The following is a 26,906-nucleotide window of genomic DNA, read 5'->3' as shown; positions in this document are numbered from 1 at the left end:
TAGGCTAAAAAACACTGAATTGTATACTTTAAAAGGTGAATTTTATGATATGTCAATTATATCTCAATAAAAGAAGACACAGACTCATTAAAACAAAGAGTTGAAGACAGCAGTAGATAAGAAATATTAAGAAAGCTTTAGAAGATGAAAATCAGGGAAACAAGAGACTAAAAGAAGCAAAAAATTAACTGGCTATATTAAGGAAAGGTGACAAGAAGCAAGCCTACCCATAATACCAGAAAAGTTTAGGAACTATAGGTACAAGTACCTGTGAAGGCATGCATGTAAATACAGGTAAACACAGAAGGTTAGTGTGATGGATTGAATGTTTATATCCCCCAAATACATGTGTTGAAATTCTAATCCACAGTTGTGACTGTAGTTAGAGTAAGGAAGTAATTAAGGGAAAAAGAGATCGGAAAGGTGGAACCCTGATCCAACAGGATTAGTGTCCTTTGAAGAAGAGACACTAGAAAGCTCCCCTCTACACACATGTATACACTGTAGCACATAGCAAGACGTACATAGCAAAAAGAGTCATCACCTGAAATCAAATCCTGCTGGACCTTGATCTTAGATTTTGCAGCCTGCAGGACTGTGAGAAAATAAATGTCTGTTGTTTAAGTTATGTGGCCTGTGATCTTTTGTGGTGGCAGCCCGAGCTAACTAATATAGTTGCGTGATAATTATACATAAGAAGCAGTTATATTTCTACATCCTATCCCTAACTTTGTGTATCAAAGTTACTGCCTTTCCTCCACCAGATATAAAATTAAAGGTTTATTCTCTATTAAGAAGCTGAATCATTAGGACTTTGAACATAGAAACACCAAGAACAGTTGAAGGCAGAGGGGCACTACTAAAAACAGAATGATTACATTAAGGGCTACATACTGATCTATAAGACCCTCCCCTGCTTAGCACCTGAATAGAAATCCAAAAAGCTCCAAAATCTCAAGGAAAGCTTCTTACATAAAAAACACATTAAAAAAAAAAAACAACACCAAACTAACAAATAAGGGGTGCCTGGGTGGCACAGTTGGGTTAGGCATCCAACTCTTGGTTTTGCCTCAGATGGTAACCTCAGGATCATGGGATTGAGCCCCACCATCAGGTTCTGTGCTTGGTTTGTGATTCTCTCTCCCTTTCCCTCTGCTCCTCCTGCTCGTGCTCTCTCTCTAAAATAAATAAATACATCTTAAAAAAGTAATAACAAATAAAAAAAGAAACTCAGGAGAAAAAAATGCAGGAGACACAGACACAACCAAAACAAACAAAAATACCACAATAGATAGGCAAGACAAAAATCTTGTATTCATGAATTCAGAAAACAAAAAATAAGTAATTTAAAATATGATAGTAGATATTTTTAGAATTCAACAAGATTAGAAAGGTCAAAAATATTCACAACCAAAAAAAAAAAAAAAAGGGAAAAGAAGAAAGGTAGGAAAATTAGAGCATGAATCCATAATGTCCAATGTCTGAGTAACAACAGTTCCAGAGACAGACATGAGAAAATATCAAACACATAATTCAATAAAACTTCTCAGAACTGAAACATGAATTTCCACACTGAAAGGGTCTCAAGACAATGAATGACAAAAGATCTGCAGCAATAGACATCTTTATGAAATATCACAAATCAAAACAGCATTAAATTTCTCAACAATCATATAAAAGCTTAAAAGGGAGAAATGCTTTAAAAATTCTAAGGAAAAATTTTCTCCAACATAGAATTGTATACCCACACAAACCATCCATCAAATGTAAGGGTAGTATAAAAACAGTTTCATAGACACAGATCCCCCAAATTTTATTTTGCATGCACACTTTCCAGAAAGCTACTGGAGGATGCCCCCTAACAAAAAGAAGGGGTGTATAAGGAAAAAGGAAAACACAGGCTTCAGGAAATACGGAATATAACTTGAGAGAGACAAGTAATATACATGATAAGGACAGAGGATTTAGAGAGCAACCACGCCAGATTGGAGTAGGACTACTTAGGTGAAGGAGTGCTCCAGGAGAGTTCTCTTGAAGAAAATAAACTGAAACTTAGAGAACACCTGATGTGTCTGCATAAACTGAGAGAAGACTGACCTTTTGGTTGCAGTTTAGGGATAAATTCGAGACAAATTTATAGAAAACCAACCAAACAAAAAACAAGGCAATTATCAACTCCAAGAAAAAGAAAAAAAATACTATGGAAAAAGGGGAAATGTAATCATAGTATATATATATACTACATGACACACACGCACACATATATACGTCATTTCCATAGTCATTATAAACACTGAATATTGACTTGACCAAAAATCGTAATTTTATTAGAAGGCTAGGAGAAAGGGGAGTTTTAGGGGATATAAAAGCACTGACTCCATCACAGAAAGTCAATAGGTCATTTCTAAAACTGAAAAAATCAAGAAGAGCAGCCTAGACATGCTATTTAAAAATATACGGGGGGAGAAAAAAGAGAGATGGTGAAAAAAACTGAAAATAGTCTCTTCTGAGGAGTGGGGCTTAGAGGTGAGAAGTTTTGGGGGTATGGTACTGCTCTGTTTTGTTAAAACTCTTTAGATCTATTTTACCAATAATATTCTGTAGCTAATAAAAAAAACATTAAATTAAAAAAAATATATGTGCTCCTTGGATCTGCCCTCTCCTTGCCCATTATTTGTAACATATTGTTTTCCTAACATTTTTTTCCTAAAATAGTTTTTCATTTGTTTCATCTAGTTACTACTTTGTAATGCTTTTTTTTTTTTTTTTAAAGATTTTATTTATTTATTCGACAGAGATAGAGACAGCCAGCGAGAGAGGGAACACAAGCAGGGGGAGTGGGAGAGGAAGAAGCAGGCTCATAGCGGAAGAGCCTGATGTGGGGCTCGATCCCGGATCGCCGGGATCACGCCCTGAGCCAAAGGCAGACGCTTAACCGCTGTGCCACCCAGGCGCCCCATACTTTGTAATGCTTTTATATTTATTCTTTCACCAATTTACATAGCCAACTTTGTTCTTGTTAATGTTCTTTGTTGCTTATTTTTTCCCCAATAGATTAATTTATGTGTCCTTACTTCAAATGTTTTAATGCTGCCAGATTTCTTGTATTTGTGCCTTTCTTCTTTCCCACAGCAACAAATACAAACTTTCTTTGCTGTCCTAAGTCTTTTACTTCTGTTTCTCTAAGAACAAAACCCTGAAAACCTGACTTCAAAGACAAAGAAGAGGTGGTCAGGTAAAGAATATCAACTTTCAGCTCTATTTCTTTTTTTTACTTTTATTTTATTTATTTATCGCAGGGGACGATCATGAGCAGGGGGGAGGGGCAGAGGGAGAAGCAGACTCCCCACTGATCAGGGAGCCCTTTGTGGGACTTGATCCCAGGACTCTGGGATCGCAACCCAAGCCAAAGGCAGACACTCAACCAACTGAGCCACCTGGGCACCCTCAGCTCTATTTCTAAGCTTAATTCTTCACCTTCCTTACTTTCCAACTCTGTTGGTCAAATACTCTCATTCTTTGTAGAGTCAGGGTTTTTTTCCTTTCTCTTTTTATTGAGATATAAGTGACATATAACATATTAGTTTCAGGTGTACAGCATAATGATCTGATATTTGTATGTATTATGAAATGATCACCACAATAATCTAGTTAACATACATCACCACACATAATTACGAATATTTTTCTTGTGATGACAACTTTTCAGCTCTCTCAGAAACTTTTAAATATACGATACAGTATTATTACCTATACTCACCATGTTGTACATTACATCCCCAAGACTTACTTATTGTGTAACTGGAAGTATGTACCTTTTTCCCACCTTCACCATTTTACTCACCCTCTCCCCCCTCAGTTAAAAATAAATTGAATCCAGTTTATTTTTAGATTCCACATATTAGTGAGATCATATGGTATTTGTCTTTCTCTATCTGCCTTATTTTAGCGTAATGTCCTCAAGGTCGATCCATGTTGTTGCAAATGACAGAATTTTCTTCTTTTTTTTTTGCTGAATAATCCTTGGGGGATCATTTTAAGAAGATCTTAATGGTCTCAAGACCATTCCCACCTCGACTGGGAATTTCTGCTGAGAAAAATGTTACCTATAAATGGCTTTCAAGTATAATAAAACGTTTGTCTATAATAATTATAATAATGACATTGTATTATGTTTTATAAATATATAACTAAATATTTATCCATACTTGAAGATCAATAAATTTTTTTAGGACTCAAATATTTTCAAAGATCTCAAAACAGGGGCATCTGGGTGGCTCCATCATTAAGCGTCTGCCTTCGGCTCAGGGCGTGATCCCGGGGTCCGGGGATCGAGTCCCACATGGGGCTCCCTGCTCCACTGGGAGCCTGCTTCTTCCTCTCCCACTCCCCCTGCTTGTGTTCCCTCTCTCACTGGCTGTCTCTCTCTATATATATAATATAGATTATAATAATAATAAATAAATAATAAATAAATAAAAATGAAATAAATAAATAAAATCTTTTTAAAATAAAATAAATACATTAAATAAATAAATAAATAAATAAATAAATAAATAAAATCTTTTTTAAAAAAAGATCTCAAAACAGTTTATAGATTAGGTACAATACCAATAATGCCTAACGGATAAATGTGGCCCTGGTTCCCACCTCCAAAATAACCTTGCATCTCTGCCCTTGATCCCAGAATTCCTTTCCACCTCTTCTGAAAACATATTCAGTTAATCATCCTTTCCTTCTGGACCTTCCCTCTCTCCTTCTACAATGGCTACCTTTCCTTCAGCCTATACACATATTCAAGTCTCTCTCATCTAAAAAATTACAAACAACAAACTCTACTCTTGCTATCACCCCCTCTCTGTTTCCTTCCCCAATCAACCAAACTTTGGGGAAAAAAAAATGCTGAGCCTACCTATTGTCCCAACTCCTTCACCCTTCCCATATACTCCTCCGTCCAGGAAAATCTGGCATCCTGCCACACTACTCTAATGAAACTTCTCACCTAAAGCCACTAACAACCTCCTTTGCAGCTCTTATCTTGTTTGACCTCTCTGAGGCAACTGATACCGCTGAACACTCCCTCCATATTGAAACTCACTCCACCTCCGGTTTCTGTGGCACCACCTTTTCCTTGTTCTCCTAAATCTTTTACCAATCACTCCAGTCTGGGAAGATCAATATCTTTATTTATTGTAAAATGAGCTCTCTAGAGACAAGATTTAGGTTCCTACAATGGGTCTCTAAGTCCCAATAAAAAAAAAAACCAAAAAAACAAAACCTGGCAGCAAAGTAACCACTAACACCCAGCAACCAACACAATTATAAAGAACTAAAACCCTGACGTTATATGAGTTCACTAACGTGCAGAAAGGGACTATTCTGATTAGTTGGAAATGTTTACAAAGGAAAGAGAGGTGATACAAGAGAAATGACATGAGACATAGAATTAAGAAAAAAAAAAAGAATGAGTAGAGAACAGGGATGGTGATGCACTTTGATTCTGAAAGGTGGAGATAGGGGAGAAAAAGTTAACCCTCCAGTACATCCATGCTTCACCTATGAATAAGCGTAATTAGTTACCAACAATACACCTCACTTTCAGTGGGAGAGACATCTCCACTGTAGATACCAGGTAGGTCAGATTATTGTTTGCATCCCCCCAAATCTGTGCTCCTATTCTTCTTGCACATGATTGTCTGGCTGAACTTCAATTCCCAGGCTTCTTTGCAATTAGCAGGGGCCTTATATTAATTTCTCATCTATGAAATGTGGGCATAAGGTGTTTGTAACTTCTGCCTTACATGTTTAAGAGGTGTTTATCCTGGAGTGCTTCCCTCCCCTTAGCTTTTTCTATTGGCTGCAAATGGCTACAACTAAGGCATCCTAGGAAATCTTGTGTCTCAAATCTTACAAAAATACCAACAACAGAAGAAGAGATGTCAGTGATAACTTTGTCATTAAAAAGTATAATCCTTGGGGTGTTTGGATGGCACAGTTGCTTAAGCATCTGACTCTTGGTTTTGGCTCAGGTCTGATCTCAGGGTCGTGGGATCAAGCCCCGCATCAGGATCCGCACTCAGCACAGAGTCTGCTTTCTCTCTCCCTCTCCCTCTGACCTTCTGCCCCTCGGCCCACTCCACTTTCCCTCTCCCTCTCTCTCGCAAATAAATAAATGTTTAAGAATATATATAAATTATTTTTTGGTGTCCCTTTTCTAAACATAACAATCAAAGCTGTTTTTATTACTCAGCTGAGTTTAAGAACTTTCCACTTGGGGAACCTGATGTCAGGTCTTTCAACAATAATTATTTTCTCTTAACTACTAGGAAATATGATAAGAAAAAGTTCACAAGGTGAGACAAATCAACTACTTCTTTTCCTTGTAAGTGTATTTCTCCTTTAGAAATATGAAATCGAAACCAAATATTTGCTGGAAAGGCAAAGGTCAAAACAGTCCCTATGCCCAGACATGGCAACGAAGATTAGCAAGACTCCATAGAGTATTCATAGGCATAACCTTGATGAGAAAAAAGGCAGGACCATTCTCCCTGAAGACCTAGCCTATTTTCTTCTACTTATAGATCTACAACTCTGTACCATGCCAATCCTTGAAGACAAGGCAGAAGGCCAACTGCACATGTAAGAATTTGTAAGTTAAGCATGCATCTAAATATCAGGTTTGGTGGACTACAGACTATCAAAAAAGACCATTTTAGGTCTTATTAAATAGTTAAGATACTTGTTATATATTAATTAATTCATCCTCTCAGCCCCCTGTGAGGTAGGTTTTATCAGCTCCCTTTGTTGGGGAAATTTGATCAAGGAGAATAATAACAGCATCTTCTATTTACAAAATACCTTCCTTATAAAGAGCTCCACGTGTTTATCTTCTCAATCTTCTAACATTCCTGTGAGGTAGGTGGTAATACTACCTTTTCCTTTCTTATAGGTAAGATGCTATGGCTCAAGGAGCTTGATGACCAACTCATGTGGTAGCCTGTATTTTATCCACTAACTAGAACATACTGCTTGGGGCTGACACTAGACCATGGATTCAAGTTTGAACTACACATAATTCAAAAGTGTCAAGCTTCTAGTTTTCTCTATAGCCATCCTTCAACACATCACATTCCAAAAAGGATTGGGGTCATGCTTGTTGTTTAAGCTCATGTGTGCACTGTTTGTAAAGCTTATTATCATTTCTCTAAATTGAACTATTTAAGGTTTGTCTAAATGCCCGAAAGCTAAATTATTTTTTGTTGACTGTCTGTGCACTAGCATTGTAAATGATGTCATCAGGAATGTACAAAACTCTTAGACAAAGCTGCAGGGCCAATAAAAGCAACCCACTTTGGGAAAAATGCATTTCTTCTTCTTCCTTTTTTTTTTTTTTTTTTTTTGAAGTAGGCATCACACAAAAAGATGACTCATTAAGCCCAAAAGAGTTGACTCCACCATGTGAGGGCTTCTTATGCAGCCCTCTACAAAGAGACCTGAGTGGCAGCATGAGGCCTCCTCTTCTCTGCATTTTCCTCCAGGCAGAATGTGCATTTGTGTGGCTACATACACAATTATAATCTCCCCTGAAAGGCAATTCCTTCCATATGACAGGCTGAACAGTGGCGTGAGTGCTAGCCTCATGTTGCCTGTGCAGTTAACATGCTGAAATTCCAGACACATTTAATCTCTCCTTTCTGAGAAACTAAGATGGAACAGAAGAAGTGAAGCTGGAAAAAACTGCACACAGAGAGAAAGGAGGCCAGCCCAAGCGCCCAAACTCACTTTCTCATGGGCTGAGCTTCTTTGTGTGTTGTCTACTTACGTGTCAATTTGCAGGACTTTGGGGCATGAGAACCATGGAGCCGAGTGGTTCTGGCAGCCTCTCCATCTGACAAGCAAAGCCAAAGACATGTGGCCTTTGGTACATTTCACGTTCAAAAGTGTTATTGTTTCAAACATGCCTATTTAAAAATATGGTATTTTCCTATTTAGCACGCGTTGTATGTTAAGTTGGCCACAGGAGGAGTTCTGCCACGTGATTAAAAAAAAAGAAAGAAAGAAAGAAAGAAAAGGCAATACCCTAATGCAGACCTGTCCCTGCCAGATACCTCTGTTTACTGGGGGCCAGCGCGGCTATCCCAGGTGAGAGAAGTCTGAATTTAACAAACACCTGATATGAAGGCCTGGGCACAAACAGATTTCTGAGATTACAGAAACTGAAGCTTGTGTTTTATCACAATTACCTGTAATCTCAGGGCCAGATAATAGTATTAACAAGACCTTGAGCTACACAATAGGACAGCTGGAAAAAGGCTCTTACTCTCCAAAGAATAGCGCTTTTAAAAAGCTAATTCAATGAAGAAAAAGAAAGGGCTCTGAAAGTGCCTTCTCAAACAATATTTACTTTTACCAGGTTCCTGCTAATCAAACAAAACTTAGTCAAAAGCTTTTATGAAAAATACATTTGATGATTTCAGCAGTAATTGCTTTGTTCAAAGAAAGGTGCTTAAGAGAAAACATAGCTAATGGGATCAGTAATTTGGTAAGTTCAGATGTGTTTGGGAAAATCCCTCCTCTCTTTGATAAATCATTAAAATTCTGCTCAGATAAATGTGTTTTGACTTGAAATTCCAATCATAGAATGAGCTATTTCCTAAGGCCCCTGGGGAAGTGGTGCAAGGGCAATCCCAACGCAGAGAACCCAGAGATTAGTTTGCAAGGGTAATTCCAGTCTTAATCAAAGCATATTACTCTGTCCAACTATAGGATGGGATCTCCTGGAGATGCCCAGAAAGTGTAGAAAATGTCCTTCCTTCTTAAAATACCTTTTATAAAAAAAAATGGGTTAAATCTTACTGTTATGTAGCCAAAAAAGCAGAAACTATGGCATCAAGCAGGAAACTATCCTTAGGTATAATTAGAGTTTAAAACCAGAGGAATCCAGGGCAGATTTTAATCAGTCATCCTTTTTTTTCCATCCGTGGAAGGAGAAAAAAAAAAAAAATCTAGCGTCTCTCCGTAATAAGAATTCAGTAGCTATTTGTTGAACTGGATTTTTCTCTCCCTTTTTCAGAAAAAAAATTATTCTGCTACTTAAAGTAGACCATTCATTTAACAATCGAGCACTTAATTTGAGTCAAGCAGTGTGCTAGATTTTGGGAATACTGACAGAATAGGCCTGCCTTCATTGCTTACATTCTCGTAAGAAACAGACAATAAGCAAGTATACAAATAGATAAATAAGATAACTGTGATAAGTGCTAGCTAAGAAGGATATGAACAGGATGATGAACTAGAGATAAGTTAATGGATCATTTGTCTCTTTCGATCTACTACTATTACTTTTTAAAACTTTACGGACTCAGCCTCCTAATATTACTCATTTAGCAGACATGGTATTTGTGTGAGTAAAACTGATGCTCAACTTTTGGACAGCAGTTGGAGGAAAGATTTTAATATTAATTAAATACGTAAATGATGAGGTCAAAAATTTACAGAACAATTTTAAAACCCTAGAATAACACAGAAATCACCTACAAGTCAGTTACCTTGGAGAAATGGGGGTAGGTGAGGGTCCAGAACAACATGCCTTAGAATTCACTTGCTCTTTTTTCCCCAGTGAAAATATCACTTGCTCTCTCTTTTTTTCCCCGATAAAAATATATTTATTATATTTATTAAATAGCCTTCAGAATCCTTGGAAAGGCAGAAGAGACAGAGCCTAGGCCGAACTTCCAGGAACAACTCCTAGAGGCACATTCCAGAACTGGGCCGCCTAGGGAACTGCTGCCCTGCCTGTGACCGAGAAGCTGCCAACCAGACTGGGAAAGCACAAAGACAGCAGCGTGCATCGGGTTCACCCACTCTATAGCAACACTGGCTACACGGTCACTTTGTGTTGTTGTCATTTGTGAATATATCCCATCTCCTATGTATGGCATTAAGTTTCCCAGGAGGGACACTTTATATTCATGTCTTGCTATATAAAGAGACGGTATTCAGGAAAGAAGGAACAATTAGGAAGAAAAGAAAAGAAGGAGAATCGGGGGAAGAAGTAATGATCTTGTAAACATGCTCGTTACTATTTTAAAGTGACCAGCTTTATATATTATAAACCTAGTTTCCAAACATTCAGGAAGTCAGTGTAACATCTATAATGTTTTATTTCATATCTTTTCTGCGACAACCCGAGCACTTTAAAGTCCTAAGAGTACTTAAGGTAAACAGCAATGTTTCTTAGCATACAGTTGCGTTTGGAAGGTTCACTAATTATATTCAAACAAAAATAAGTTTTCTCATCAGGATTCAACCAAAAGCAACTAAATAAATAAGTAAATAAACAATTTAAAAAGTGTCTGGCAGTAAGACAAGTAAATATCATGTGCTTTGATATCAGCAAATATAAAAAATAGGATTAGTAACACTTAAGAGTCTTCTACGTAGAAAGAGTCCTATGTCAGAACTTCTGCCAAGGCTTGAAGAAATTATATTAACCTCAAGGCTGCAAGGGACTGTATCAGTGATTGTTGAATGTTGTCTTAGTCCAGATACTCTGAGAAACAGACACCAAGACAGGACCAGACATGCAAGAGATATACTGGAGGAAAAACCCACAGGGCAACCGTTGGGGTGGGGGGAGCTGTGGGAGGCTGGGATTGCTGACAGACCACAATGCAGGGTTGACCCTTTAAAGAGAGAGAGAGAGAGAGAATTTAGACAGCAATGCAATGGGAGTCCTCAAGCCAAACTCACCATCAAAAGAATCAGTCACGTATCTCCATAGAAGTGGGTCTGTCCTACCCAGCCATTGGCTGGAAGCAAACCGTGGGAAGCGTGACCTCATTGTGAACAAGGTGTTGGATTCAGAGCTGGAGTTGTACGTTAAGTATCCTCCCCTTCCCTCCCCATAGCAGGACAACTGAGAGAAACATTTTTATGGCTGTCACAGATGCATTATACACTTTTTTAAAAAAGTTCTCCCACTCCCTCTGTGCTCTCTCTCTCACAAATCAATAAATATAATCTTAAAAAAAAAAAAAAAAGAGGGGGGAGCCTGGGTTGCTCAGTCATTAAGCATTTGCCTTCAGCTCAGGTCACGATCACATCAGGGTCCTGGGATGGAGCTCTGGCGTTGGGCTCTCTGCTCAGCAGGGAGTCTGCTTCTCCCTCTCCCTCTCCCTCTGTGTTCTCTCTCTCTCTCTCAAAAAAATAAAATCTTAAAAAATAAAACAAAAATTAAAAAATTAAAAAGTACAGTTATAATAGTTAATATTTATTGAGCACCTACCCCAGGTGCTCTAAAAGATATCTGTACAAAGTACAAAGATAACTTATCTTTTTTTTTAATGATTTTTTTTTAAGATTTTATTTATTTATTTGACAGAGAGAGAGACAGCCAGTGAGAGAGGGAACACAAGCAGGGGGAGTGGGAGAGGAAGAAGCAGGCTCCCAGTGGAGGAGCCTGATGTGGAGCTCAATCCCAGGACTCTGGGATCACGCCCTGAGCCGAAGGCAGAAGCTTAATGACTGAGCCACCCAGGTGCCCCAAAGATAACTTATCTTTGTACAAAGTACAAAGATAACTCATCTTTATATTCTCCTTTCACAATGTAGACACACTGTAGCAGCCATGCATTGCTCTAAATGTTTATATGTATGAATAAGTACTATTATTATCCACATTTTGCCCATAAGGAAACTAAAGCACAGAGAGGTTAAGTAACTTCTTCAAAATCACACAGCTACCCAAAGTACATAGATTAGTATCAATAAAACTTCCGAATGGTTTATTTTTAGAAGTTATGTTCCTCATTGCCTGCCTCTGTGAGATGAGTCCAATGGCAAGAGGGAACTGGAATTTTACTATTCCCTGATCCATCCTGATTCCTAGAATGCCCCCTCCTGGCAGAAATGTTAAATTAAACCTTAGGAGTCACCTGAACTTATTACAGGATTCATGCATAGGTCTATGCACTAGTTGGAGCCTCAATTTTGGAGTTGCTCAAGGTATTTATAGCATGGAGTTTTACAATATGGACTCTGTGGAGTCAGACTGCTGGATTAGAATTCTGCCTCCTTGACTTACTAACCATTTTTAAATATCTTTATGCTGCAGTTTCCTCATCTGTCAAATGGAGATAACAATTAAAATTATTGGGGCACCTGGGTGGCTTAGTAGGTTAAGCATCTGACTCTTGGTTTCAGCTCTGGTCGTGATCTCTGGGTCGTGGGACTGAGCCCCGCGTTGGGCTCCATGCTTAGTGTAGAGTCCACTCGTCCCTCTTCCTCTGCTCCTCCCTCTGCTTACACGTGCTCTCTCTCTCTCAAATAATAAAATATTTTTTTAATAAATAAAATATTTTAAGAATTTTATCTTCATGTGCATTAATATATGTAAAGCACTTAAAACGTTACCTGGTACATAGTAAGAGCTTAATTATTATTATCTTTTTTTAGTACCTAATTCTTAATTGTTGCTGTTAGCTGCTCACATTTGGGGTACCTGGTACCCTTAAACGAGATTATTCACATTCGATTTTAACATCTCTGTTTGTATTAAGTGTTTCGTTGTGAAAGCCAGGCTTACAATGATGAGTAAAATACAATTCCTGTTCTCAGGAAACTTATTTGCAACTAATGAACTGTTTAAGAGCTTCATTTCTAACAGGGAAGCAAGGATCACTGTTCTTTGCAGGCAAATAAGCATTTTGGTTTGTCTATTTGTCTTTTTGGTGGAGAGGGCAAAACAGGCTATGGAATCGACAAACCTGGGTTTGAATCCTGGCTTTGCTATGCATCATCACCTATGTGACTTTGTACAAATTAATTAGCCTTTCTAAGCTTTAGTTTCCTTATTTGTAAAATGAGATTATATTAATAACTACCAAATGAGACTAACGATACCTACTTTGTGTGGTGGTTGTGAAGAATAAATCAGATAAGGCACAGAGCTAAGTATATATGAAGTGCTTAAAAACTATAGCTTTACAAGACTATCCAACTTACTGTGATTCCTCTAAAAGTATAGCGTCCAAAGGAGAATGATCACCTCTGATTTCCTAGAGTTATCTATTATGCCAACCTAACACCAAACTTAGTGAGAATAAGCAGTTTCCATGGAAACAGAAGAGGTAACTTGGAGCGTGAGTGAAAGCATGCACCTCGCCAAATTAGGTGGAGTAAAAAATAAACCTCACACCCTCATGCTTATACTCAGGTCAGCACGTAGGTGGTGTGTTTTGCAAACCTGGGACCAGAACAGGCTGCCCTTCGGCTCTAGAGAGCTCTCCACACCCAACCAGATACACAAACACACCTCAGCCTCTGGCAGAAGCTTCCAATAAGTAGATTTCATAAGGCTGGAAATCTTTCAAGGGTTCTATACTTATTTCATCTCCTTACCAGACTCTCCTCTCTCTATTCAGCCCTCGGCATTGACACACTTTCTAGCATTACATTCTGATGACTGCAGGCATGAACATCATTGAGCTGATTCTGTAATGATGATCAGAAGATTCTAAGCCATTCCAGAGCATGATTACAGGTTTCTAATCCACAAAGTCAGCAAGGGAATGGGTCAGTTTACCCAACTGATGAAAGATTATTTTCTTCACTAATAGTCAAAAAGGCAAATATAAGGCTTGGCTAGCAGACAAAAAGGGAAATGTATAGATATTCATTGAATAGATATTCCTGTAATTTCCACCATAATACTAAAAAGAGGTCTTCTGACACACGTACCAAGGGGTACTCAGCTTTGGCTTTTCTGTTTCACTGAATATGTAGAGCCTTCCTGTCTCTGCAATTTTCTTTTCTCTAGATGTATTTTCTTCTCTAGACATATACATGTAAGTGACTTTATAAAAGAAAAAAAAAAAAGAAAAGAAAAGACAAACCCTCTACAGGTATTTAAATTTTTAAAACCAGGAAATATTATATTAAATGAATCTATAAAGAGTGGTTTTCAATGGTCATTAAATTGAGGGTGAATACTTCAGAACAGCATCCTGTAAAAGAGACCAAACTGTAATGGTTGTTCTCAGCTAAAGACAAATGCATTTCGGCAGGGTTGTATGGTTTGATGAACTGTGAGGAAGCCAGTGAGTAGTATGACCCTGCTTTAGGGCAGTATGACTGTCCAGATGCTGAATGGGAAAAGGAGTTAAGAGACTCAAATATGCAACAGAGCCTGAAGAAGCACTTGCCCAAGGTTCAGACGTTAGGTGGACATTGAAGTTTTTGAATCAACTTGAGACTCTGATTTTGTTTGTAGATTCATTATCAGCATTACCACTGAATTAGTCTTCCTGAAAAAGCCACTAGGGAGAGACCACCAACTTCTATTCACCAAAGCAGTAGTATATTAAATATGCCAAGACTCTAAGGTATATTATTTAAACAACAAACACCCAAGGGACTGAACAATGGACTAGACTTTTCAAATATTTTATAGATTCATTGAGTATGGGGTGAATAAAATACACAAAATCTTCTGCAAACGTCTAGGCATTGCTAGACGTTGCTATTATTATTCACTCGATATAAAATTATCTGTGATATAACCATGCCCTTTTGACTAATTAATGGATGTGGCCAATTAATCTCTCTCTATATATATATGGACATATATGCACATATACACACATATATATATGTGTGTGTGTATATATGTCTATATATATATCCATATATATATATCCATATATATATCCATATATATCCATATATATATATATATATACACCTCTTTCTATATATATGTATATTTTTAGAAAACTGAAAAGCCCTTAAGCTTGGTAAAAAAGATGCTCAATTGCACAAAAGAAATGTACATTAAATCTACCCTGGGACTAACTGCCACTTAACAAGTTGAAATCATTCAAAAATGTGATATATTTTGTTGGAAAGACTATGGGGAAGCAGGCAGTCTCACACTGCTGGTGGCAGTGTAAAATGGTACAACCTCTACAGAGGGTATTTGGTAATATCCAGCAATATTTAAAATGCATATTCCCTTGACCTACCAATTCTACTTTGTGAAATTTGTCTTTGCAGATATACTAGTAAAGGAACAAAATTGCAGGTTATTCAGTGGGGTATTTTTAGTGAAAGCAAAAGGCTAAAAATAACTTGTCTACCAATAGAGAATTGGTTAAATTATTTAAATACTATGTAGCTAAAAAAATTTTTTTTAAAGAAGGAAGCTTTCTAAGACTGTCGTCTCACTCTAAGATCCATCAAATGAGAAAAGCGTGCACTATATTTTCCCTTATGTACATAATAAACTAATCTGGAAGGATACACAGGAAACCAGTAATAGTGGTTACTACTGTGGCACTAAGGGTGGAGGAAAACTGGCAGATGGGGGGTTGGGAGGAGACTTCACTATAAACTTCTTTATATTTTTAATCCAATTTCCATAGTACCAATTAAAAATTTTAAACTAGAATTATTTTTCATTAAAAAATTTTTATAGTACATCTCTACTGTTGAATATTATTCAGTGATAAAAAGAAATGAGCTATCGAGCCAGGAAAAGACATGGAGGGCCTTAAATGCATACTGCTAAGTAGAGAAGCCAGTCTGAAAAGGTTACATACTGTATGACTCCAACTGTATGACAGTCTGTAAAAGTAAAACTTCAGAGACTGTAAAAAAGATCAGTGGATGCCAAGGGTTGGGGGGCAGGAGGAAGGATGAATGGGTAGAGCACAGAGGATTTTTAGGACAGTGAAACTACTCTGCATGATACTATAATGGCAGATACATGACATGCAGTAGTCGAAACCCATAGAACTGTACAACACAAAGAGTGACCCCTAATGTAAAGCATGGCCTTCGTTAAGAATGTACCAATATTGATTCATCAATTGTAACAAATGTACTACATTAATGGCAGATGTTAATCATAGGGGAAACTGAATGGGGGGGGAGTAGATGGGAATGGCTCTATGACATCTGCTCAATTTTATGTAGACTTAAAATTGCTCTAGAAAATTAAAGCCTATGATTTTTTAAATATATGTGCATATATGTAGGCACACACACACACACACACACACACACACATCCTCTTTTCACCCAGCAAAGGCCCTACATCTTGAAGGTGCTCAATAAAGTACTACATCTACTGCCTCAGTGGTCAAGAGCTCAATCTCTGGAGTGGGCAGATTAGCTTTGATTCTAGCTCTACCATTTTCTAGCTGTGTGGCCTTATTTATCCAAGTCACCTCTTCAGCCTCAGTTTCTCCGTCTGCAAAATGGAAGAAAAACACAGTATTTCTTCCCAGGGCTGTTGCGAAGATCAATTTTTTAAATGCACGTAAAATACTTAGCATTGTGCCTAATGTAAAAGAAATGCTCAAAAATGTTAGCGGCCGCTATAACGGTAAAGTGATTGTTCACAGAATGACTGTTTTGGCACTGCAGGTCCCAAGGTTACTCCACCACTAGCATGATCTATAATATTCCCAACGGGCCCCCAAATTCTCAACTCCAGTCTATCCCACTTTGAACACAATCCACATTGCCTGGGCCCGTACACTTCAGACGTCCTTTGACCCCCCAATGCTGTTTTCCCCCTGGCTCGGCCTTGCACGTCCAGGCCCCGGAACGCCCCCCCCCCCGCCCCCGCCTCTCCCTATTCCACCCCGACCCCGTTCCCGCTCAGCCCCCTCCCCGCCTCCTCCTCAGCCCCGGGCCTAATTGTCTGCACTTTTTTCCTTCTGCGAAGCTGAAGGAACTCCTACCCAGATACTCGTAGTCCGGTAGGGCTAGGCGCTCCGGACTCAGCATCCTTGGACCAGGGTAGCTTCCAAGCTCTAGCTCTCGGGCTTCCGGAACCCAGGTCGCCGGCTCTCTTCCGTTGCCATGGCAACCACGCGGCGGGAGGAGGCGGGAGGTGGAGGGGGTGTCACGCAAACAGTCTCCGTATCGCAACCCCAAGCTGGCCACACCGGTTCCGGGAGCCGTCGCTTCACGGCGGCCGGTGGAGGTTTCTCGAGGAGTTGGTTTGAGAGGAATTCGAGGTGGAGCGTTCTTTGCAGTCCCTCACATTTCGAAAAATTACTGTCAGCCTTCCGCAGCCGCAATTTCTGAATTTCATAACTACGATTCCTACTTTGTACAGCTGTTATCCTAACTCACAACAATAGCTTCCACCCCTAAATTCCCATGAACACTTAATGTCCCATGACCTATTTTTATCTCTTTATTATTTACTGTCTTAAATTGCTACCAAGTGCTTCTCACAGGCAGGCGTATGTTTTGGCTGCTCCTGGAGGTCAGGGATGTGTCTTTACTGCCCATGTCCAGGCTGGACACGCAGAAGGTGGTTGTTAAATCCTCTACGAGGTCATGGACGGTTCCTCTCAGAGTCCTCTTTATCTGTAGTCCCTCCTTCTACTCCTGCCCCTTACTATTTGATACCCTTCCCAAGTGTCTTTCTTTTCTCCTACCAAGACCCTTCACCTCTCGAGGGGATGGAGTGCACAAACGAGGGCATTAATGGATTTTTTCCTTCATATGCCTTGTCTTTCAAGAAGGGAGAGTATTAATTGGTTTTTAACTTCCCAGATCTCCAGATATGTTTTTCTGTTTCTCCCCACTCCCAACAACAGGTTAGCGATCTGTAGTTCCTGTCACAGTTGCAACCTAATAGAAAAAGCCACTCTATCCTCACTTTTTAAGTTAGTTCCCACAAGGTGAGATTTTTGTGAAAAAGGAAGAACAAGAAAGAAGGAGGAAAGACAGGAAGGAAAAAAGAGAAATGGAAGGAAGGAAGGAAGGAAGGAAGGAAGGAAGGAAGGAAGGAAGGAAGGAAAGAAAAGTCATGCTATCAGAGGAATGACTGTGAAACAAGTGGACCACCTACGCTGGGAGGAAGGGGAAAGAGGAGCTTCTTCTCTTTGTGTCCATGGTCTATTCTTAGTCTTCTCCGGCAGGAGCTTCAAACCTCCTAATTCTCCCTTTCCCTTAAAATTGTATATGTCTTATTTCTAGGCTCCCGTGAGTCACTCTGAGTTTGGATGTGGTAAGGATAAAGGGACAGAGCCAAACTAGGAGAGGCATTTATCTTGAGGTAATGAATTTACTAATTTGGTATTTAATGTCAAGTCCTGCAAATTTGATAAAAATATTTGCTTTTTTCCTCCTTTTCTTTCTCCACCCTTGCCTCCCACCCCATTCCATTGCTGCTCATCTCCTGCCCGCCCCCCCACCCCCACCCCAGTGCAGCTTGAGGGTATGGAAGTTTCATAAATTTCACACCTGTGGCTTATTACTATATTATTAATAAAGTAATAGGATAGTAATTATGAAAGACTACAATTTCATTTTATTTCCAAGCAACCTTAAGCTATTTGCAGATCATTTTATTTGTCCTCATAAAAACTTTCTAAGGCACTTCCTTTTTTTAAGCAGGGAAACTGAGGAACAGAACAGGTCAGGAAAATGACTTGTCTAGCATCATCCAGCCAATCTGTGGGAGAGCTAGAACTGGATCTCCGCTATCCCAACCTCCAGGCTAGTGGTCTGACCACTAAACCACACAGCCTCTTTTTTTAGGGTTTGTTGGCTTGGTTTTTATTTATTTATTTTTACTTTTGCTCTGCCCTGCCTGCAACTGGAAGCTCCCAGATAAAAGAAGAGAATTTCAAGTCCAGGCTGAACATTTGACATCCTCTTATTTGTGGAGCGTTATCCTGGGACTTGGAGGGTGCTGCTGCTGGGATCTGTGTGGTGGAGCTGGGAACCAGCCCCAAGAATATAGCTTTGTTTGGGCATTAACCCATTTGCGGTTATAATAATGATAAGTTTCAGCACCAGTGGCGCCCGACTGTTAATGACTCAAAGAAAGCTAAATAAGAACAAGATGTCATCTCTGGAGCAATTTGTAGCTTTTTCCTACAGCTCCATCCCTTCCATAAAAATCCTAAGGACCCATATATTTAAAGTCAGTCTTCCACTCTTAATGTCTTCAGTCTATTGAGGAAGAAAAGAGTAGGAGGTTGCTAGACTAAGGCTTCAAGAAAATTTGAGGTTGCACAGAAATAACAGGTAGCCTTACTGGTGTTGGAATTACTGACTGTTTACATTTTTCTTCTTTATACTTTTATATATTCTCAAAATTTTCTATAATGAGCATGTATTATAACTTGAAAACAATAAATGACTTAAAAGTCTTTAAAATATATATGTATATTTTAAGTAGTCTCCACACCCAGCCAGCATAGATTCCAACGCAGGGTTTAAACTCACAACCCTAAGCTCAAGACCTGAGCTGAGATCAAGAGTTGGATGCTTAACTGACTGAGCCACCCAGGAACCCCTCTTTAAAATATTTTTAAAGCAGAAGTGACGACCTTCCAGATAGTATTTGTTTTTCCCAAGAAGGAACAGCTACTTTTAGATTTCTCTTCTGCTGCAGGGTACGTGATAACAGATTTTGGCCACACCTCAGTGGCAGAGGAAACTTTTTAGTGAAATATACACAACATGGATCTTAAGAAGAGTGGAAATACACAAGCATTGCTAAAGACCGGGGTAATTGTGACCCTGTTGGATGTTAAGGAAAGAAAAAAAAAAGTCAGCTTTCGATTTAGATAGGTTTTCAGATTCTTAAATTGTTATAACATATTTCTGAGAATGTTACCTAAACAAATAATCATCCAGGTAAACAACTAAGAAGAAAATGTCACAATCCTGAATATAAGCAAGTGATATGAAATTGATCAAAGCATAGGGAAGGCATGAGATGTTAAAGTCATTACTACAACATAAGGAACAGAAACATCAAGCTCAAAGCAATCAGAAAAACACCCACAAGAGAGGATATATGGAGGGGCGCCTGGGTGGCGCAGTCGTTAAGCGTCTGCCTTCGGCTCAGGGCGTGATCCCAGGCGTTCTGGGATTGAGCCCCACATCAGGCTTCTCCACTAGAAGCCTGCTTCTTCCTCTCCCACTCCCCCTGCTTGTGCTCCCTCTCTCACTGGCTGCTCTATATCTGCCAAATAAATAAATAAAAAATCTTAAAAAAAAAAAAAAAGAGAGAGAGGATATATGGAGATGTCAGTTTATCACATTATAATTCCTAATTATAAGGAGAAAATTGATAGACATCTCTGGCTCTGCAAAGGACCTATGAAGAGACTTATAGGGAAGAAATTTCTCCCTGGAATTGTCTAGCTCCAGGAAAGCAAACGTGAAGGTACTAAATAGTTTTAAACTTCAAGGAAACAATAAGGAAAGAAAAAATGCGGGCTGAATTATTGCTACAAAATAGGTTCAAGAAACTAGGACAAGCTTTTATTGACTCATCAAGCAGAAAAGATGCTAAAGGCAAAGAAGCTACTAAGAAATGCAGGTCATGAAATTCAGGCTGAGCTCCTGGGCTCTTCTTAAAAGACTCATCTTCCATGAAAGCAAAGCAGACACTAAGTGTGATGCCAGTGTATGGGCTTAACATGTTTAAAGTGAAAAATGCTATCTACAGACAAGTCATTTTCAACCGCTGCAGGCCAACAACCCGGAGATTTGGGAGAATTTGCAAAGAAAAAAGAAATGTTCACAAACTCTCAGACAGTTAAAAATAACTAATGCATTACAAGAAAGTCGTTAAGAGGGCATGGCTTAAATTGAATGAGAGCTCAAAGGTGATTACAGACTTGTACCTTCTTGTTATATTATATTTTCAAATGCTGTAGAAAGAGTTGGGAATTATACTTTCATATAGTTTGAAAGGGAAACAGATTTTCTGATCCTTCTTGGTAGCCCACAAAAATTAGTTCTGCCTTCCTCTGTCCTCGAGTATGCACGTTGATAAGTATTTATGTCATTAAAAAAATTCTTTGAACTCTCCTACTAGATTGTGAGTTCCTTGAAGGCAGAGACAGCAGTCATTCATCTTTAAATTTCTAGTGCCTAACAGAATAAAGGCCTGTTAAATAGATTCTTTCCCCTCTGGATTAAAAACCTAGAAAATGAAGGCCATCCAATACTTATGATTTATGGTTGCCTCTAGGAACCAATTCATGAAATAAATTCATTAAACAAAAAGGCCAGCAAAATGCAAGACATCATTGAGAAGGGCATTAAAAAGCAAATAGAGGGGCGCCTGGCTGGCTCAGTTGGAAGAACATGCGACTCTTGATCTTGGGGTCATGAGTTCGAGCCCCATGTTGGGTGGAGATTACTTAAATAAATAAACTTAAAAAAAAAATCAAACAGAAAGCATTGGCATATCCTTCCTAGACCTAAATACTGTGTGTGAGAGATCACCGTATGTTAAGAAATGCCCAGAAAAAAAGCAACTAGCTCAACAAAAGGCCATACAGATAATGCTGCATGTGGACAAGCTAAGAGATTAGTTCAGGAGGATGAGAGGGAATATACGAGGAATCATTAAATAAACTTCAGATATGAATTGGAAGCTCCCAAACTTTAGAATCTTAGGACAAAAAGCTGCCGTCTCTGTGTCTATTTTTCCCCCAAGCCATCCCTAGATTGTTACAAGAGTTTATTGTTCTAAAACTCAAATCTGACCACGTTACTTCCTTACTTTAAAAGCGTTGCTGACTCACCATTACTAGGATGAAACAAAATTCCTAAACATGCAGACAATGTACATTCCTTCACAATCTGCTCCCAACCTACTCTTCCAGCCACCTTGCCAGTCACTCTTCCCTACGTACTTAATACTCCAGCCATACTTTCCTACTCATAATTCCCAAACGTACTGAGGTCTTTCCCACTGCCTTGCGTTGGTGTAAGTTCTTCTTTCTGCCTAGAATGTACCTCTCCCACATTTTCTGCCTAGTAAACTCTACGCATCCTATAAGACCTAGGCTAAATGGCATGACCTCAGGAAACTTTATCTAACTTTCCAAATAAAATAGGATAAAGGCGGTGAAGGAGAACAAGGCAACTTTAGGATGATAAGATGAGGTTTCTCTGACTCTGGGATGCTGAGCTGAGACCAGCCATGGAAGGGTCTGGAGAAACAGTATTCTAAGTAAAGAAGGCAGCTCATGCAAAAATTGGAAGAAATTGTAGCATGTTGCAGAGCTGAGAGAAAGCCAGTGTGGCCAGAGCAGAATGAATAAGGGGAGAAGTGGTCAAAGTAGCAGGCAGAGGCCAGGTCATTAAGGACTTTGAAGGCCACATGAGAAGTACAGATATTATTCCGAGTGCAATAGGAAACCATCAGAAGGTTTTAAGCCCAGTAAAGACATGACCTGATGTATGTTCCTTAAGAAGTCACTCAGGTTGCTGTACATAGAGAGAATGAATTATAAAAGGGCAAGTGTGGAAACAGATCACTTGCATAGATGCTTGGTTCGTGTTTGTTATTAAATGCGTGTTTATTCACTGATCCATTTGTTTATCCACCGTTCTAAATTTATCGTTGCTGCATATACTGAAATATTTGCTGCAAAGTCTCTACTTGCATATGCCAGATGTGTGAATATCAAGCTTTCAGGAGATAAAAATGTGCTTAGAAAGTCTCACTTTCCAGGGTGTGTGCCCCAAGTTAGGCCAGGAAATGGAATCAGCCATTGTACCCCAGACCCTATGTGAGTACAACTGCTAAACTGGAACATGAGAAGCATTGGCACTAGAAATGGTGGTGTGAAGGTTTGTGATTCAAGAAAATGCCAAGCAGACTCTTTCCTTATACTTTCCTTCCTCCCCCCCCCCATTCCCCTGTAGTAGCCCCCTGGACTTAGATAAAAGCATCCACTGCTAAACGTTAATGATACTTTCCCATAAATCCTCTGGACTCTTTCCTGGCTCAGGGTCTTTGCAAATGCTCTTCCTTCTGCCTCCACTTCCAGCCTGATGACTCTTACTCGGCTTAAGTGTCAGTGCCTCTGACAGACCTTCCTTGAATCCCCAAATCTAAATCAAGTCTCTCCTTTCATAGAACTCAGTACTTTTCCTTGAATGTCCCTATCATTTATAGCTTTAAATTCATTTGTGGGATCATTCTTTCAATGCCTCTGCATACCTGTGTCCCCTCCCAACCCTAACCATCAGACTGTAAGTTCCAGGAACCCAATATATCTGTTTACCACAGCCCCTACCTTGCCAGGAACATAATATGCCCTTAATAAATACTAAGTGAACAGATACTGGAAATAGGCCTCCCTAGGCGGAAGTGGCAGGTGTAGCCCTCCTTTAGCTACTTTAGCTGTGCTTTTTTCTTATTTTTCCTTCTACAGCTTTAAGAACTCTTTCCCTCTACTCACCCTGCATTAACAAGAAGGTGATTTTGGAGAGTAGATGGAGCAATTCTTTGCAGAGTCATGTTAATTTTTTTTTTTTTTTAAGATTTATTTATTTGAGAGAGAGCATGAGTGGGAAAGGGAATCTCAAGCAGACTCTGTGCTGAGCTTGAAGCCTGACACGGGGCTCAACCTCACAACCCTGAGATCATGACCTGAGCCAAAATCGAGAGTCAGACGCTCAACCGACTGAGGCACCCAGTCTCCCCTCATGTTCTTAATCTTTTAAAGCAGGGTCTCTCAACCTCAGCACTATTAAAATGCAGGGTTGGATAATTCTTTGTTATATCATTCTTTGTGGGGAGGGATGTCCTGCTTATGGGAGGATGTTCGGCAGCATCCTTGGAGTCTATCCATTCATTGCCAAGAGCACCCCCTCTCAAAACTGTCTCCTGGGATTGCCCCATGTCTGCAAAATCACTCCTGATTGAGAACCACTGTTGTCTTTTTAAAAATATTTTATTTATTTATTTGTCAGAGAGAGAGAGAGAGAGAGCACAAGCAGGGGGAGCAGCAGGCAGAGGGAGAAGCAGTCTCCCCGCTGAGAAAGGAGCCCGATGAGGGACTCCATCCCAGGCCCTGAGCCGAAGGCAGACGCCCAACCGACGGAGTCACCCAGGCGTCCCTGAGAACCACTGTTTTAAAAAGTGTAAAACTTCAGGCCTTTTACTCTTTCGGATGAATGATATCTAGAAATTCAGGTTGTTGAATTATGCCTAAGTTATAAGAGAATTCTTCCAACCCAACTGAATCAAAATAGTGCCCATTTCTATCTGGTTTCTGTAGCACTCCCTGTGTTTCCTTTGAAAAGGCCATTAGTGATGGTCTAATTCAGGGCAATATTCTGATCTTGGAAACTCAGTTCCCTGGGCTGTCCTAGAAGGATGAAGGAAGGGGTGGTGTTTCTGAGGAAACTAATGCCTCTGAGACCCCTCTGGAATTGGCAGTCCCCTACAACTTTTCTAGGGGCATGTCCCAAAGGACAATAAAAGGGAGACAAACAGCCCATTCTGGCATGCTTTTCAGGATCTCTCGCTCCAAACAAGAAAGTCTGAGAGGCCTGGTAAAAATAAATATGGCTTAGCACTCCTGGCATAAGAGCAGTTTCTGACAGCCAAGACTTAACTCACCCTAGGGGGTGACCCAGGCAGGGACTATGCATGAAGTTCGTTTCTACCCATTGATATTCCCAATGACTCAGAGCAGCCAGGGATGGCTCTGTGCACCAGAACCGTGCTGAACCACGGAGGAGGAGGCCTTGGGATGCACACACAAAATGCAGTCTCTTGAGCCTGAGTCAGACAGGGACAGCCAGCCTCCCCCTTCCTCCTCAATCCCAGAAAAACAACATAAATCATGCCTTCTGGAAAGAAACCTATCCTTCGCATACAGATGTTTATAAATTCTTAATCCCCTGACATTGAAAGTATGGTGACTGCCTGTCCTGGATTTTTGGGGACAAATGTATTCATTATACCACATGTCCTTAGTTTTCATGTGGAAAAAAATATGGTCTCCAGAATCGTAAGATCTTTCTCAACAGGTCAGAACCATAAACGGCGTATATTGAAACCCTGAGACCAACCAAGGCCGCATCATGAACATTGTGGGGGTGGGGGAGATGGGTGTTAGAATCAGCTTCTACTTTTCACTTCAGTCTCCTTGGATTTTAGGCTAAGGTGACGTAGGTCATCAAGGTCGACTGTCTTTCCTAGCAGTACGATCACATAAACCTGACCTGACTCGACTGCCGCCTTCAGTCAGCAAGAAGAACTACACACAGAGAAAATGCCTCACTATTAGTTACCATGGTGATGCTGGTTGAACCACATTTCATCTGTGTAAAAATTTCAGGCAGAACAGTATAGAGAAATAGTGGCCAAAGGAATTAACATTTCACTTTGTTGTTGTTGTTGTTGCTGTTGCAAAGTTCATGTTAGCTTTGGTCAAAGATGATAATAATTTGAAGTGAAAGCCTTTGCAACACTGAAAACAAGCAACGATGAAACGTCCACCTAGCCATTGGAGAAATCCCCTAATATCCACTTTGCACTATACCAAATTGCTTTCCCCTCAGCTGACATGGAGCAATTGGGTCTTCCTGACACGATTTACGAGTAAGAGGAAAGTGGCTTAATGAGATTGCAAAGATCCAAAGTCAGGGAATGTTGGCATCCCAGCTTGGAGGGGAAACTGGTAATCGGACCCTAAAGAAGTTGGGGGCTTGGACAAAAGTAACAAGACAAGATTCAAGCAAAAAACAAAATTAACTCATGTAATTAATACACTCTGGGGAGAGCAGAGACCATGAAGCTAAGACAAGAGAGGAGTTTCTAACTTTCTGCAGCAACAGGAAAGTTAAATACTGCTGTAAGGCCCTACAGACGGAAGCCTGGAGGAGACTCCGGTCTCTGGGAAAGCGCAACTACAAGTAAAGACTTACTTCCTTACCCCCTTCCTTCCTTGCCAGGATCAGAAGGTCAAAAAAGGTGAAGAGGGTAACAACGCTGATTTACAAAGACAGCGAGGAGGAACTATGTCTGGGTCAATTCTGGACGTCTGAGCTGGGGCGACAGGACCCAGACAACCACCTCAGGAAATGAGTAAATGAAAAGGGGAGGTCGTGGAATTATTTAGCCCTAGAACAGCGCTGCCTAGACTGGGGTGGGGGGTGGAGCAAGAAGAAAATCTCAGAAAAGGAATTTTGACAGTGAGAATGCTAGCTAAGATACAGCACTCCAGGCCCCCTGACGTCCCTTGTTTGATGTTAATAAAGACCTAGAGGATTATGCATTAGCAAGCCTTGCGTATTCTGAGACATCAATAAAGTCTGGACTTGGGGCTGGTAGGGGGGCCGGGGTCACGTCCAGGCGACCTGGGTCAGCCCGGGTACTCCTCTCTGGCGCGGAGGAGAGTGAGAGGGATCGAGAGTTGCCGCTGGGATAATGTTTTAAGTTAGGGACATTTGAGCAGTAGTAATGGGGACACGGAGGGGGGCTCTCTCGAGGACTAGGAATGTGGGGGCGGCCTGAAGAGGAGCGGGGCCAGCGCAGGAGGCGCTGGCGGGTGGGGGCCGGGGACCGGGGACCGGGGGGCGGGGGCCGAGGGCGGGAAGGGGCCGGCCCGGCGCTGGGGGCGGGACCAGGCGCGGTGGCGGTGGCGGGGGCTGCGGCGCGGGGGGCGGGGCGGCCTGGCCCGGGACACCCCCTCCCGGTCCCCTAGCGGGGCGGCTTCGGCTCCGGCAGCACTGGAGGCAGCAGCGGCCGTAGGGCGACTTGCGGGGCACGCCCGCCGCCGCGGACCGGGACGCTTCCCCTCCGGGACCCTCCACCGACTCCCTCCGCCGCACCGTCCCGCGGGAGCCGGCGGGACCCCCGGCCGACAGGGAGCGCCGGCGGCGGCCGCAGCACCATGAGGCGGCCGTGGGGCGCGCTGCTGCTTGGCGCCCTGCTCTGCGCACACGGTAAGCGGCGCCGCCGTGCCCGCGCCGCCCGGCCCGCCGGGAAAGTTTGTCCGTGGGTCCGGCCGCTGCAGGACTCACCTCCCGAAAACCGGGCGGCGCGGGCTGGGGCCTGAGACCCCGCGCCCTCACTCCAAGCCGTAGCCCTGAGCGTGCGTGCCGGT

The 26,906-nt window shown here is 40.8% G+C and overlaps 1 protein-coding gene across 1 annotated transcript in view; it reads right to left on the bottom strand.

Moving 5' to 3' along the window:
* Positions 1-16,952, bottom strand: part of CUNH11orf49 (chromosome unknown C11orf49 homolog) — a 180,743-nt gene extending 163,791 nt beyond the window's left edge. The window contains exon 1 of the mRNA XM_008701011.2: positions 16,749-16,952. Coding sequence (XP_008699233.1) covers positions 16,749-16,794 — 46 coding nt within the window. The 5' untranslated portion in view covers positions 16,795-16,952. The remainder of the gene's footprint in view (positions 1-16,748) is intronic.
* Between the last annotated feature and the right edge of the window lie 9,954 nt (positions 16,953-26,906).

Source organism: Ursus maritimus, unplaced genomic scaffold (assembly GCF_017311325.1).
Source record: "Ursus maritimus isolate PB19 unplaced genomic scaffold, ASM1731132v1 scaffold_23, whole genome shotgun sequence".
Classification (NCBI taxonomy): Eukaryota; Metazoa; Chordata; class Mammalia; order Carnivora; family Ursidae; genus Ursus; species Ursus maritimus.
Note: the sequence above shows the minus strand (reverse complement) of the source record. Positions and strands in the feature narration are given on the sequence as shown.